The sequence below is a fragment of the Perognathus longimembris genome, chromosome 3, assembly GCF_023159225.1.
Source record: "Perognathus longimembris pacificus isolate PPM17 chromosome 3, ASM2315922v1, whole genome shotgun sequence".
In the NCBI taxonomy this organism is placed as follows: domain Eukaryota; kingdom Metazoa; phylum Chordata; class Mammalia; order Rodentia; family Heteromyidae; genus Perognathus; species Perognathus longimembris.
This window is the reverse complement of record NC_063163.1, coordinates 42784658-42801328: the sequence shown is the minus strand read 5'-3', so window position 1 is coordinate 42801328 and position 16671 is coordinate 42784658. Positions and strand designations below refer to the sequence as shown.

The window sequence follows — 16671 nt, the reverse complement described above, 5'->3', positions numbered from 1 at the left end:
ATGTCTCCCTGCCTTTGGGATACAGAGGGTGGAGAGCTGATGGTCCCTTGGTTTAGAGTTCCATTCCTCTGCTTATTTATTATACAGCTAACCTTTCTGAGCCTTTTCCTAACCCCCAAGGAAAACAACCCCCCCACACACACACACCTCTCTCAATGTTTGTGATAATGTTGCAATTCTTTTTTTTTGGTCATGGTGCTTGAACTCAGTGCCCAGGTACTGTCCCTGAGCTTTTTCGATCAAGTCTAGCACTCCATCACTTTGAATCACAGCACCTCCTCTGGTTTTCTGGTGATTAATTGGAGATAAGAATCTCCCAGACTTTCCTGTCCAGGCTGGCTTCAAACTGCAATCCTCAGATCTCAGCCTCCTAAGTAACTGGGATTGTCAGTGTGAGTCACCAGCATCTGGCCAATACTTGCTCATTAGAGCATTGAAATGTGGCTTTCATTATCCTCAGATAGCTGCTTCCGTGTACTTGGGAATGGAGTGACTTTGGTAAGAAGCACTCACCTCTTTCACTCCCCTCCTCCCACGTCCCCACCCTCCCCCCCCCCCCCCCCCCCGCCCCAGGTTCCCTCTGCTCCCCTTCTTTCCCCACTTCTCCATTATCAAACCCTTTTCCAAGAAGAACTCTCCATGGAAATCCATTGCTTTTGCCACATCTTCTCTTCCAACCCATTTGTGTCCAGTTTAACAACTTCTATACTTGAGACTATACTGCGATTATTAAATCTAAAACCGAGAATTGATCATTTAACATAGCTACATATATTCAGTCCCCAATGAAAAAACAGATACAAGTTTTACCGAAGTTTGTACAACAAAGATTCTTTTTCCCAGTTAAACAATTTATATATTTGCTCGAGGAGACACAAACAAAAAGCAAGCCATGTCTAAACCCCCAGGGTGCTCTTGGCCTTCACTTTGGTAAATAAAGATTTCTGTTTGTTTTCTTACTCAGGGACAACATTTCTTCACCAAACCAGAGCCTTTTCCTAGCTGGATAAAAGCAAACATTTTGGAAAAATGAAAAGTAAGTCATTGAAAGTCTCTCTCTCTCTCTCTCTCTTTCTTTCTCTCTCTCTCTCTCTCTCCCCCCTCTATGTGTGTGTGTTTCACCAATGTTGTTTCCTTTAATAACCTGGAATTAAATTGAGTTCTAGAATTGAGTTTTAACTTAATTTTATTTCAGCAATGCACATTCACGAATTAGACACTTATATGGTTCTTAAGATGAAGAGAAATTCCCACTCTATCCTCCTTCCCTCCACTTCCATCCAAGCACAATGCTGTTCATTCCTTTTTTTTTTTTTTTTTTTTTTTTTTTGCTGCTTCTTCTGATAGTTCTATCCTGTTTCTAAGCAACCTGCTTGGACAGCTACTCATCAATGTAGTTAATATGCATTAGTTAACATGCATTCTCTTGGATGGAAGATGAGAACTCAGGCTTTTTATACTTCTCCCCCATGCCTGCACATCCTTCTTCCCTCATTTCCTGGTGGGGGAGGAGTATCTCATAGTAAGTCTATATTCATATCATTCTCTATGTAAATATTATTCATAGCTGAGCCACATAGTGTTCTGTGGGTATATTCCTTCCTTTATACAATACCTTTTTTGTAGCACTTCATAACTGCATTTTCTTCTTATTTGCTTATTTTCCTATATATGTATCCCCAACTCATCCCAAGCTCACCAAAAGAAATCAAAACTCCTCTCAAGTTGTGTGAATCATTGGTTTCTTGTCTTTCCTGGCAATGTCCCTCTAAGAGTCCTTGGAGATTTTGCTCTAATCTGCACGAGTTGCTTTCTCACTCATGTGCACACCAATATCCTGGTAATGCTCCTCCTTTTTCCCTGGAGTCAGAGTGCTGGGTTCAGAGCTGCCATGTTTTCCTCTGTCTTGATTTAATCTCTTGTGTTGAAGACGTACCTCCTCCAGTAGCTTTCTGATCAAAGTGGAAGGGAAATGAAAAAATTAAAATGTGGACTTATGTCTTTACTGAGCATGTCATTTCTTGGAGGGTTTTTCATGGTAGGGACTTTTCTTTAGGACATGGCTATTTCCCCACAGATAGAAGGTTCCAGAGTCCTGTCTTGATATCCTTCTTCCTGTCACCATTCTAGAAGCAGAATAAGAGAGACACTGGGGATCTTTGTTTAGTAAGAAGGCTCCACTCCTATCTTTAGAGCACAAACTCCTTCCCAGCTTGTTGAAGGGTCAACATATTCTAAGAGAAAACATTTGTTTTCATGTGAGGATAAGGAGGGGTATATGCATGGTGTTGTAACAGGTGCTGAGAAACTTCCTTAGCTAAAAGGCACTGACACCTCACTCTGACTACAAGTTATGCATCTATTTTGCATCTATCTCCTCTGCTCTGAGTCTCTCTCCCTGGGATGCAGAGTGTGACAGGACTATCCCTCCCTTCAAGGAACAACAGAGCCCCCACAGAGCCCCCCCACACTACACCCAAATGAGGATGATCATCTATGAGGAGGAGGCTCACTGTATCCCTCAAGTCATGACAGTGAAAAATGCTTCTATGAAACCCCTTACAGAACCAGAATGGAGATAGCAATCAGCCAAGCAGCACTTTGTCCAGGATTGCTAAAGTATAGCATACCTCACCCCCACTACCCCAATCCTCCCTCTATATAAACTGAAATCTCGTATCAGTACCCTAAAAATGGGTGGAAATCCCCTCTATCCTCTTTCCATTAAAAAGTCCTTCTCTAATCTTTACTACTCCTCATTTCTATAATTGGATTGGACATGTTAGAAACCCCAAGGTTGGGCCCTAGGCCTAGGACCCTGGTTACAATGAAGGTAGGAAGGGGTTTTGGCTTTGTTTTGTGTGGGTTCTGGTGCTTGAACTTGGGGCCTTGGCATGCTGTCCCTGAGCTTTTTTGCTCAAGGATATCACTCTCCCTTTTGTGCCACAGCTCCATTTCCAGCTTTTTGTTGATTAATTTTCTTCCTAGACTGGCTTCAAACAGCAATCCTCAGATCTCAGCCACCTAGTAGCTACAGAATCTGATTAAAAAAAAGCAAGGTGCACTTGTTTTTTTTTTTCCCCCAAATTGGACATTGCAGCATGCATGACTCTAAGAAATTTTCACCACATCTATGTTTGAGTCAGTTAGACTCAAACATGAAGGCATATGTAGTGAAACGTCTGAGATTGGTCTTATTAACAAAAGACATACACAGATAACGCCAGAAATGGGTGCTGTGGCTCAAGTGGTAGAGCGCTAGCCTTGAACAAAAAAGAAGCCAGGGATAGTGCCCAAGCCCTGAGTCCAAGCCCCAGGACTGGCAAAAGAAGAAGAAGAAGAAGAAGAAGAAGAAGAAGAAGAAGAAGAAGAAGAAGAAGAAGAAGAAGAAGAAGAAGAAGAAGAAGAAGAAGGAGAAGGAGAAGGAGAAGGAGAAGGAGAAGGAGAAGGAGAAGGAGAAGGAGAAGGAGAAGGAGAAGGAGAAGGAGAAGGAGAAGGAGAAGGAGAAGGAGAAGCAGCAAAAGACAAGTCAATTAAATGTTGACAATACTTATGAGAATGAGTGAATGGTGAACAAAAAGAATTATGAAGAACCTTACCTAATAACATCTTACAATCTTGCTTGTTTCATTCACACACAAATAGGAAGTCTGAATTTCATCTTTGCCTTCTGTAGACCTTCTTTACTGAGTACAACCTTTAATCGATCCTTGAAATTCTCCCCAGCAAAGTAGTAGAGGAAAGGATTGAAGCAGCAGTTGGCAGAAGCCAAGGACAAGGTGATGACCACAGCTTTATGCAGCCAATCTCCACACGAGTCCTTGTGCCACGTGAGCAGATGGAGGGTCCTCAGTGTGTGATAAGGCAGGAAACACAATAGGAAGATGACCAAGGCAATGACAATGGTGGTCAGAGCCTTCCTGTGAGAAGCCCGCAGGCCCAGTTCTGGAATCTCTACCTTTAACAGGACCCGAATGATCAGCAGGTAACAGGTGGTGAGTGTGAAGAATGGTATCAGAAAGCCTACCACCAAGGCAATGTGGTTCATGACCAGCAGCTTTTCGCGCTTTTGAGGATTCAGTTCCAAACATAAGGTGATGTTGCCCTTCTTCTCTGCGCCACTCTTCAGAAGCACTGAGGAGGAAGCCATGATAAAGACCCAGATGACTGCACACAGAATCCAGGCACTCCTGATGCTGGTGATGTGGAGGAACTGGAGGGGGTGGACGGTGGCCAGGAAACGCACAACACTCAGCACAGTTAGGAAGTAGATGCTGGTGTACATGTTCACATACAAGGAATAAGACATAATTCTGCAGGCCACGTCCCCAAATTTCCAGTCGGAACCCCTTAAATAGTAGTCAGCCCGAAAGGGCAGAGTGATTGTGAACAAGAGATCTGAAATAGCGAGATTGAGCATGAAAACATTCCCAGATGTCGACTTCTTAAAAGGTTGTAGGAAAATATATGCAGAAAAGCCATTTCCCAAGACTCCCCACATAAATATTATTGGATATATGATTGGGTAATATTCTTGCTTGAAGTTTTCGATCACGCAGTTCATGTCGTGGTCGTTCGAGGTTCCATTTGGTTCCATTTCAGACATAGCTGAAGGGAGGTAGAGGCATAGGCCTGCTCTCCTCGCTGTAACAGAAAGTAACAGACACAAAAAGTTACCCGTGTATTCCCTTCTTCATGATTATATGTTTGTATGCAGTAGTGAAACCAGGAGGAAGATTTGCTTTTCTTTGCAACACAATCTGAAGATTATTGGGTTTAGTCTTTAGTACATGATACTTTACATTTCATGATACATTTCCCAATTTAGAAAATATAGGCTAACCTGTCATTTGTTTGACTGGATCTGAGCCTCAAAGTTGGGGAAATTTTGAACTTATGATACTGCAGCCTAAATCTACTGACAAAAGATTGCTTACCAGAAACTACTGAAGATAGATGAAAGTGGTATGACACGTTTTGAGTGCTAGAGAAAAAAATTCTCCAACTCAAAATTCTATCTCCAGAAAAAAAAATACTCTTCAAGCATAAAGTAGAAATAAAGACATTTTAGATGATAGAAAATTAAGAGTTTTTACAGCAGATCAATACAAAGGAAGTTCCCTAAACAGAAATGAATTAGAAAAAACTGTAGTAAGCAAAATATGGGTAAGCATGGTAGGCTTTCTCTCTCTCTCTCTCTCTCTCTCTCTCTCTCTGTGTGTGTGTGTGTGTGTGTGTGTGTGTGTGTGTGTGTATGTGTGTGTATCAGTCCTGTGGCTTGAACTCTTAGCTTTTGTACTCAAGACTAGTGCTCTATCACTGTAGGCTACAGTGCTATTTCTGGCTTTTTGGTAGTTAACTGGAGATAAGAGTCTCACAGACTTTTCCTGTCTGGGCTGGCTTTGAACTATGTTCCTCAGATCTCAGTCTCCTGAGTAGCTAGGATTGCAGGTGTGAGCCACTGATGCCCAGTTCCTTCTCTTTTTAAGTATATGTTTGATTTGATGTTTGAAATAAAAACAATCATATTGTCTAATATGATTTTAAACATATTTGGAGAAAATAACCGTTTAAATAAAAATGCTTAATATAATCTACTTATATAACTACGTTTTACAGGAGGGGAGATAAAGAGATGTAAAGCAACATAAAGTTTCTTTATCTCATTTAAACTGGTAAAATGATGACACTAATAGACTGTATTAATGTTTGTATAATATTACATTGTAATATAATGACTACAGCATCAACTAAAAAGCTCTGTAAAGATAGACACCAAAAATTGCTATGAATCAAAATGGGATTTTTTTTGTTTGTGTGCTAGTCCTGGGGCTTGACCTCAGGGCCTGGACACTGAGTTTTTGTGCTGAAAGCTACTGTTCTATAACTTGAGCCACAGCTCCACTTCTGGCTGTTTGGTGGTTAACTGGAGAGAAGAGAGTTATGGGCTTCCTATCAGGGCTGGCTTTGGACTATGACAAGCCTCAGATGTCAGCCTCATTAGTATAGGATTATAGGCATGAGCCACCAGCACTCAGCTCAAAATGGAATTTTTTTAAGTGCAGGAAGCTAACGTGAAGGCAGGATAAAAGAAAACATAATAGAAATCAAAAGTGAAAAATGACATGAGATCCATATCCCTAATATGTTAATAATTACATAAAAGATAAATATATGAATTAAAAGACAGATTATCAGATGATAATATGAAAAGAAAGAGCCAACTATAGTAGTTTACAAGAAACTCACCTAAAATACTCACACCTTCAACCACCAGTAAAAGAATGAAAACGTATATTACTCCAATCAAAGGGACTCAACATAGCTCTATTGATTGGTGCAAGATAAAGTAAACTTCAAAGCAAACAAACTTGGAAGAGATAGAGGGGAACATTATATAATAAAATAATTTATCTACTAACAAGATATACTACATGCCAATTCTTTCCTTCCTTTCTTCCTTTATTTTGACAAAATTTGGTTTTGGACTCGAGGCCTTGTTTGTGCTAGGTAGGTGCTGTACCACTTAAACCATATACTCAGCCCAAGACATATCCATTCTAAATTAATATACACCAAACAATAGAGTTGCAAAAGATATGGAACAAAAACTGAAGGTTGGGAGGAAGAGAAAAAAGGATGAAGGGAAAGAGGGAGAAAGAGAAGAAGACAGGTGGGGGCGGGGGAGGAAAGAGACAGCTCGTCACTTTAAGATCCTCTCCCAACATTTGTTAGAGAAAATTGTCAAAAACTCTCCAAGGTGGCTGGGAATATGGCCTAGTGGCAAGAGTGCTTGCCTCCTACACATGAAGCTCTAGGTTCAATTCCCCAGCACCACATATATGGAAAACTGCCAGAAGGGGCGCTGTGGCTCAGGTGGCAGAGTGCTAGCCTTGAGCAGGAAGAGGCCAGGGACAGTGCTCAGGCCCTGAGTCCAAAGCCCAGGACTGGCCAAAAAACAAAACAAAACAAAACAAAAAAACTCTCCAAGGACATAGGAAAACTAAAGCCACCCTATCCCAAGACTATCTAGTTGACCTGGATAGGGCACTCCTCCAACTAAAGCAAAATACACATTCTTCTCAAGTACCCACAGAACATATATCAAGGTAAACCACATCTTGGGAACACAAGATAAACCACAACAGGCTTAACAGAATTTAGATCGTATTGAGTGTGCTCTCTAACCCACAATCAACAGCAGAAATAACAGCAAAAACATAATGGGAAAATATCCAAATATCTGGAAATGAAGCAACACAATTCTAAATTATGCATGGGCCTAAATAGAAACTTCAAGAGAAAGCATATAATGTATCTAATTGAATGAAAACAAAAATGCAATATAATAAAATTTAGGAGACACAGTGAAAGTAATGCTGTATTAAACTAAATGCATATATTACAAAATAAACAAGCATCAAGTTGATAATACAAGCTCCCATCTCAAGGCATTTTTTAAAAATGGAAGCAACAGAACAAGTGAAAGCAAAGCAAGAAATAATGAGAATAAGCAGAAGTCAAGAAATGTAAACAGAAAAAAATACAGAAAATAGTTGACAAGACTGGTTATTTGAAAAGATTGATGTAATGGCTCAGCCTCTAGAAAGAATGACCAAATTAAAAATACAACAGTCAAAAATTACTAACAAGATATCAGGATATCTTAAGGAAAAGTACCTTAGACATGGAAAAAATGATAACGCTACTCATAAATTTAACAATTGAGGAGATGGACAAATGTTCATAAAACACAGCTATATCAATATGCCCAAAATGGAGCATATCATTTGGCTAGACTATTAAAGAAATTAAATTCTTAATACTCTCCAAAAAGAAATATTCAGATGGCATGAGAAAATGGAAAGACTTAGAAAAAAATCATACTAAATGAAGTGAGCCAGATCCAAAAAAAAAACTCTATGGTCTCCCATAATTAGTATATGTCTAGGATGTACCAAATGATCAAGAAGATGATGCTAAGAGAAATGATCTCCAAAATATGGAAACAAATGGTTTATCATTTATGCTGTTATCCTCAACATACATACTATGTGAAATTATTTCTTTTTGCTTCTGTCCATCTTCCTTATGATTTAGCCCCTGTTGTCACTGTATTTGATTCTGGTACCCTGGGTATTTTATATATGTCCATCTGAATTAGGGAAGGTAAGGGGAACATTAAAATTGTGAGACAAGGGGTAAAAGGCAAACCAATGCAACAGCAATACTTACAAGACAATATGTTGTAGACTAACTGTACAACTTGGGAGGGTGAATTGGGGAGGAAGAAAGGTGGGAGAAAAATGATGGAGGGGGTAACAAGTTGGATAAGAAATGTTCTCACTACCTAATGTATGTAACTGTAACCCCTCTGTACTTTGACAATAAAATTTTTTAAAAATTAAAGAAATATTCAGGTGGCCTCAATGGTGAATTCTACCAACTGTTGAAATAAAAAAAATTGATATCAATTCCATACTTTCTCTCTCCAAAGTTGAAAAGAAGAATACACTTCCCAAATTATTCTGAGGCTACAATTACTTTCATACCAAAACCAAACAAAGATAACATGAAACAAAATAAAACAAAAGACCATAGGTTGGTACTCCTTATGAATAAAGATGTAAAGTATGATTAAGATGTAAAATATGATTATTTAATATATTAAAAAGAATAATACACCATTATCAAGTAGACTTATTCAATGGATTCAATATTCAAAAAAGCAGATGATATAATTAATCCATGTTAACTGGAGAAAGAAAAATTACATTGATTGTGTCAATCGATAAAAAAATCATATATCAAATCTCATTCATAATCAAAACTTTCATAAACAGGAATATAGGAGTCTTCTCCAACTTGAAGGAAAGTATGTGCAAAAAACTTTAGATAATATCCTAAATGGCAAAAGGCTTTCCTCCCCAAAGATCAATAATAATACAAGGATACTTACTCCCAGAGCTCTTAACCAATCCTATCTAGTAAAATAAAGCAAAAGAAAATGAAAGTCACACAAACCAGAAAGGGGAAAAAATGCTCCCATTTTCAAATAACATAATTCTTAAGTGATCTTCAAAGCACTCAAGTGAGTACACACACACACACACACACACACACACACACACACGCACACACACGCACACATACGCACATGCACACACACACCCTATCTTCTGGAAAGGAAATGAATATGCAAAGTCCTTGCAAGTCAGCAGCTGAAGCTCAAGATTGGCATTCTATGCACAAAGTGTCCTCTTTATTAACTAGGCATCATCATTGCAAAACTTGTAAGGCTGTCCTCTGGCCTATCTTTGTGACCATGAGAACTACATGGGGGAGGGGTGGACACAGTGCCTGGGTGCTGTCCTTCAGCTTTCCACTCAAGGTTGCCATTCTACCCCTTGGGCCACAATTCCACTCCCAGCTTTTTGGTGGTTAACTGGAGATGAGAGTCTCATAGACTCTTCTGTGAGGGCTGGCTTCAAACCAGATCCTTAGATCTCGGCCTCCTGAGTAGCTAGGATTATAGGAAATGAGCCATCGGCACCTGGTTTGTGAGAACTATTTTATTTCATTTTTCAGCTCTGATTGAGGATTGAGGGCAACTGAGCTTTATCTAAACTCCAGAGACACGAAGTCTCTGATGGCAAGCGCCATCTTTACAGACTGTGGAGGCTCTGGGGCGCCCCTCAGGGTGGCCCTGGCCCTCTTCCTGGTGTCCTCACTGTTGTGCTGGTGTGTCCCCTCAGATCTGCCATGGCCAGTCTCCCCAGGGACAAGCTGCAGCTGTAATAACCACTTTGAGAGACTGTAATATAAAGATTACTCGCTTGAGAGGCTCTTTACAACAAAAAGTGGAGAAACCAAGAAGAGAGTGTCTTGTTTGAGTAAGAGAGATGCTTTTGTCAAAAGCTGGAGAGACAGCCAGATATAGGTGGCTCATACCTGTAAACCTAGCGACACAGAAAGCTGAGATCTGAGGTTTGAGGTTCAAAGCTGCCCCAGGCAAGAAAATCCAATTAACTGCCAAAAGGCCAGAAGAGGAAATGTGGTTTAACTCATACAGTGCCTGCCTTGAATGGAACTAAACTAGGGGATAGCAGCCAGGCCTAGTACTGGCATGGAGGAAATGATTGTTATATCACAGTTGTAACTACTTTCAACATCCCATGTGTATCTGTAGTTTCTACTATTGATGATGTTCGTGTATCACCTTCTTGTGATTGTATCTACACTATCTCTGTAATCTTATCTGAGTGAATGGGAAACAGTGTGTACTGGTATTAGAATTAGGAAATTGAAAGGGAATACCAAAATTGAGAGACAAAGGGTAAAATAAGAGAAACAACAACAAAAGCAATACTTGCAAAACTGTTTGGTGTAAGTGAACTGAACACCTCAGGGGGGGAAAGGGGAGGGGGGAGGGGGGTATGAGGGACAAGGTAACAAACAGTACAAGAAATGTATCTAATGCCTAACGTATGAAACTGTAACCTCTCTGTACATCAGTTTTATAATAAAAATTTTAAAAAAAGATCTGGAAATACAGAAGCTTCTTCCTTGAAATCCATTCTTCAGGGATTTCTTTGGGCTCTTATATTAGGCCAATTGATAAAACTGTCAAGCGATGACTCCAATTTTAACATAACTCTTTTGTATGTTATATGTTGAAATCTATTTCTTCTGTATATTAAACTTCTTCCTTCTCTATTCAGAGGAAGTATACTTAGGCTTTTTCAGCATTAATTTCATATTCATCTAAAACTGGTCACTTTTCCTCCCCATCTTCCTGCTTCCTCTCTTTTTGTCAGTCTAGAAATAAATGGTTATCTTATCAAAAGGGGATTTGCTTCTTATACATACATCCTAGGAAGACTGAGTCCAGATAATCAGACAAAATATTTCAAAGAAAGAAAAGTTCTTAAACTGTGCTTCTTTTTCGTGGACACTAGACATATACTCATACTATAACCTTTATGATGATGATGATTATCTAGTTAACTGTATGTTTTTCACAATGTTACCTGTAATTATTACTTGACCCTAGATACTTATGAGTTACATCTTTTTCCCTTGACTAACTCTTCTTGATTCTTTCCTCCCTAAATTCAGTTTCCCAAGTCAGATGCTTCAAACTACCTTTCAGTCAGTCCTGAGTCACTCAAAGAATACAAGGGGCCAAGAGATACAAGAGACAAGGTACTGAAGAGAACTTTTGGGGGAGACCTGACCTCCTGTATCACAGGCCTTATAGCAATGACCACCACTGCGGACATAGTAGATCTGTCCAGGACTAGCTGTGCGTGCGTGTGTGTGTGTGTGTGTGTGTGTGTGTGTGTGTGTGTGTGTGTGTGTATCCTGCCAATGGCATGTGTACTTCCTGGAAACATGCTCACAAACCCAGCTTTGTTCAATTATAGGCATGTTCACAATGACCTTTGACTAGAAGACACTGACCCTGAGAATGCACATAATGATCTGAATAATAAAACAGACACAGTAGAGCATTCATTGAACACTACTTCAAGAGATTTTTCTACAAATACATTCCTAACACAGCAGGAATGTTTCTAAATTTTCCTTCAGAGACCCATGTAAAGATGTCACTTACCAAAATGATTTGTATGAAAATGTTAAAAAAAAAATTGTTTTGTTTGTTTAATTCAGAACTTGTTTCCTGAATTAGCTTCCACAGAATATGAATCCCGAGATTCTCTACAAAAGAAAAGGCTCAATGATCAAATCAGCCTAAGAAACACAGAAAGCTCTGAGGTGTCTCTCTCTCTCTCTCCCCTCCCCCACCTTTCCCACTGCATTTTTAAAGATCTATGAGGCCTTACCAAAAAATAAGCCTAATTTTAGACAGAATTTCTCTCCATTTTTCCTCAGAAAGCTAAACATAGAACTCCCCTATGACCCAGCAGCCCCACTTTTGGGTATCTATCCAAAAGACCACAAACAAAATCACACTAAAGCCACCAGCACAACAATGTTAATCGCAGCAATTTGTCATAGCTAGAATCTGGAACCAACCCAGATGCCCCTCAGTAGATGAATGGATCAGGAAAATGTGATACATATACACAATGGCATTTTATGCCTCTATCAGAAAGAATGACATTGCCCCATTTGTAAGGAAATGGAAGGACTTGGAAAAAATTTTACTAAGCGAAGTGAAACAGACCCAAAAAAACATGGACTCTATGGTCTCCCTTATAGGGAATAATTAGCACAGGTTTAGACTAGTCACAGCAGAGGATCACAAGAGCCCAATAGCTATACCCTTATGAACAAATAAGATGATGCTAAGTGAAATGAACTCCATGTTATGGAAACAATTGTTATATCACTGTTGTAACAACTTTCAACATGCTATGTGAAACTGTAGCTTCTATTATTGATGATCTTCTTGTATCCCCTTCCTGTGGTTGTACCTACACTATCTCTGTATCTTATCTGAATATATTGGAAATCGTGTATACTGGTATTGGAACTAGGAAATTGAAAGGGAATACCAAAATCGAGAGACACAGGGTAAAAAAAGACAAACAACTACAAAAGCAATACTTGCAAAACTGTTTGACTGAACAACTCATGGGGGGGGAAGGGGGAAAGGGAGGGGGGAATGAGGGATGAGGTAACAAACAGTACAAGAAATGTATCCATTGCCTAATGTATGAAACTGTAACCTCTCTGTACATCAGTTTGATAATAAAAATTTTTTAAAAAGAATTTCTCTCCATTTTTTGACTATGACATTTGATTTTTGCATGTTAACCCATTGTAACATCTCACAGCACTGATGTTCTACTTACTGTGACTTGAGAATTTATCCAGAATCCTATTTGACAGAAAATAAAGGAATCTCACCCTATTCCTGATGAGCAAGCTCAACCAGGAAGAGAGTAGAGAAATGTGGGGTTCCATTGCTTAGTCAGAGGGCTCTAGCCACTTACTATTGGGGAGGGGGTAGAATCAGCATTTCTGAGCATTTCTTACTTGATTTGAAGAAATGGAGATTGTACTAGGCTCTTGGGGATATTTTAGGAGAACACTCCCAAATGGGTGGCTTCAGACAATAGAATTCTCTGTTCTAAGGGCTCCAAATGAGAAATCAAGTTGCCAGCAGCAGGATGGTTTTCTTTAAATGCAGGAAGGAAAACTCCTCCCATACCTCTTCTAGCTTCTGGTAGTTACCAGCAGCCCTGGGCATCCCTTGTCTGACAGTTGCATCATTCCAGTCTCTGTCATCATGCATTTTTCCAGGTGTGTGTGTGTGTGTGTGTGTGTGTGTGTGTGTGTGTGTGTGTGTGTGTGTGTGTGTGTGTGAAAGAGAGAGAGAGAGAGAGAGAGAGATCTTTCAAGTACACTGGTCATATGGGCCTAGAGCATGCCTTACCCAGTATGACCTGATCTTAAGCCAAATGTTTCCAAATAAGCAGCAAATTTATTGACAGTCCAAATCATTTCATTCTTTTTTTCAAATAAAGCCACATTCAAATGTACCTGAGCTTAGGTCTTCAACTATTTGGGGGAATAAAATTCCGACCACAGCAAGGATACACCATCTATGTGGCAGAGAGATTGGTAGGTTACACAGGGAGAGAGCCGTTGTCTTGCCCCCAGCTTCTATGGCTATCCCCTCCCTAGAACTGGGACAAGCTGACAGTCACTGTTGACACTGACTCCATCCCTCCTCTAGCCAGCTCCTATGGAGCCTGGAACCAGCCCCAAGCTCAGGAAGAGGAACTGAAGCAGTGCTGGGACTTGCTGCTCCCCCTTGCTGTTGATCAATTTTACAATTAAGCTTCTCTCTTATTCCAGAGATTTGGTTCCCAACTCATTGAAGAATATGGATCCCTATCCCAGAATCCCTGGTCAGAGTCTGTGTTCAAGGCTTTGTCTGATGCCTGTGCATTCTAGAACTCAGAGCCTGCTTGTCCTAACCAAGCCTCTGCCCACTTCCAAAGTCCTCTGCTGGGGCTGGAAGCATGGCTCACATAGTAGCACCCCTGCCTATCAAGTACAAAGTCGTGGGCTCAAACCCTAGTATGACAAAGTCCTCCGCTAGCATGGTGGTAAGGGCCTTACTTCTCTACAGGTTGATCTTCCCAGAAAATACTGCCTTCTTCCCCACAGCACAGGGTTCCTGTGGCTGGGTGTTTTATGGGTCCACCTGCTCCATGAAACTCCTTTCTGAGTCCCCTATTACCATCATTTCTAATAACCTCTTGCCTATTAAGTATCTTACTCTGCCTCTAATAAGAAATTTTCTTCCAGCACCTGCAGCAGAGTGTGTGGGGGAAATCTTGCCACACCCAGGGTTGGGTCCCAGGCTGCTTGTCTCCCTGAAATTCATAAATCCCACAGGGGCTGGCTAGGGGCAAGATGGGCTCAATGTCATCAGTGATTGTCAGGCTGCCCCTGTTATAGGGAGGGGATAGCCACTGAAGCTGGGGGCAGGATATCAAGAACATCTTATTCCCTGAAAAACTAAAGAAAGAAAATATACGATCATGCTTCTTAGAAATACTATGGAGCTAAAAGCCACTGGGGTGGAGGCTGGGGCAGTGGAAAGAAGGGCCAGTGCAGATGCCATTAGCTAGCTCAAATCCACTTAGCTAGACATTTTCTCTTGATAAACTTTCTAAATATTCTCATTGTTCTTTCCCACCCATGTAAAATATATTTGATTACTGCACTATAGCCTTTTATTAGATTATAAAAAGTAGAAGAGGGAAGAGGTCATTGTGTATTATTTTTAAATGAACTATGTAACTTGATGGGAGGGGGAAACATGGATGGAAGGGGTGGTATTGATCAAACTGTATTGTACTTACAACCTGACACATGGGCTTGTAACCTCTTTATAAAACTGCTTAATGATAAAATTATTGATTTATTGATTTTATGAGTTGACAGCTCACACTTGTAATCCTAGCTACTCAGGAGGCTGAGATGTGAGGATCAAGGTTCAAAGCCAACCTGGGCACAGAAGTCCATGAGACTTTTATCTACAATTAACTACCAAAAAGCTGGAAGTGGAGCTGTGGCTCCAGTGGTAGAGCACTAGCCTTGAACACAAAAAGTCAAGGACAGCTCCCAGGCCCTGAGTTCAAGCCCCAGGACTGGCACCAAAAAATTAACCAATTAATTAAATTTAAAAAAAAAAGAAATCACTACCTGCTAGATGTGGCTATAAATATCAGGAAAAATCTCTGAAGAGAGAAATTCAAGGAAAACAGGGAAATTATCTGACTACAAAATTCCCACTGCCCCAGTAGAAAAAGAATGAGCATGTGTGGCTCTGACAGTTCTGCGATGAAGCTCTGGAAAGAACTTGGTTAAACAACCAAGTAGCTGAACAACAAAGAAGAAAATGGGCGCAGCCACATAGGGTGAAGATTTCATGTCTGAGTTCTGAAGAAAACCCAACATGCTACGTGACCAGCTACAAGCTGAGGAATATGACCAAGTCTATGTGAATGTTGCCATGGCCGTAGCAAAGCAGCAGCTATTCCAAACTTGTCAGAAGTTATTTTTATCTATACTTAGGAACACTGTCTTTGGAAGCGTTCTCGTGGGATTGTTTGGTCTTGGCCTTGGGATCTTCTTCAGCCCCATCCAGCCCCTTTCAGGGATAGTGACCTTGTACACCCAGGTGTGCCCACCATCAGTTCTTCCACATGGACCTGTGTCCTGCCACAGAGTCCTGGAAGAACTAAGGTGCTCAGACACATACAGCAACACGATGCAGAACGGCAGGGCAAGGGGCTAGGAGCCAGCCAGCTTCCCTGAGGCAGTGAACTGCTTAAGAGTGAGTAGCCTTTTGGAGAACAGAGGTGGGTGCAGTCTGCATTATCTTTATGAGGAGTTCATAATAGGGTTTTTTTGTGCAGAGCAGCTCTGCAGAAGAGGGCAGTAACCCCTCACCTGTCAGAGGGGATAAGCAACCTACCTGCAATGCAGGCAGGCTCTCTGGTAGCTGCTAGCTACCATTCCTGGCCTTCTGCTCAGTTACTGCCTCTGGGACTCCTGACTCCCATAGTGAAGATTCTCCTGGTACTGGGTGCTGGCCCTGAGCTTTTTTGCTCAAGGCTAGTGCTCCACTTCCAGCTTTTTGGTGGTTAATTAGAAATAAGAGGCTCACAGACTGTCTATACATCACCTTTATAATAACAATTAAAACAATTTTCATACCCAGATTGGCTTCTGTCCACGATCCTCAGATCTCAGCTCCTTCCTGAGTAGCTGGGATTACATATGTGAGCCACTAGCTACCAGCTAAACAATAAACTGTGATTTTTAGTCACTATATTTTATAACTTCATGTTCTCTCAAGTTACATTTTAAAAAGAAAGAAAGAAAAGGGAAATGTTCCTGGTAAACTATTATCAGAGCTCTTCATTGTCCAAATGCTTTTGACCCTCTTCCCTCTCCTCACTTCAAACTAGTAGTCTTCCCTGCCCAAAGGCTCTGGGAAAGTGACTTTCCTCTAGCAGCCCTCTGTACTTCAATTCATAGACTCTACTGGTGCAACACAAAACAAGGAAGAAGGAACAGGTACTGGTGGCTCCCATCTGTAATCCTAGTAGCTATATGGGAAGCTGAGATCTGAGGGTTCTGGTTTAAAGCCAGCCAAGGCAGGAAAATAAGAAAATCCAT

At 40.6% G+C, this 16671-nt stretch overlaps 1 protein-coding gene across 1 annotated transcript in view; it reads right to left on the bottom strand.

Moving 5' to 3' along the window:
- Positions 1-1357: 1357 nt before the first annotated feature.
- Positions 1358-16671, bottom strand: part of Cysltr2 (cysteinyl leukotriene receptor 2) — a 29240-nt gene continuing 13926 nt past the window's right edge. The window contains exons 2-3 of the mRNA XM_048340817.1: positions 3600-4644; positions 1358-1952 (exon numbers count right to left, since the gene is read on the bottom strand). Of these exons, the coding sequence (XP_048196774.1) occupies positions 3632-4606 (975 nt within the window). The 5' untranslated portion in view covers positions 4607-4644 and the 3' untranslated portion in view covers positions 1358-1952; positions 3600-3631. The remainder of the gene's footprint in view (positions 1953-3599; positions 4645-16671) is intronic.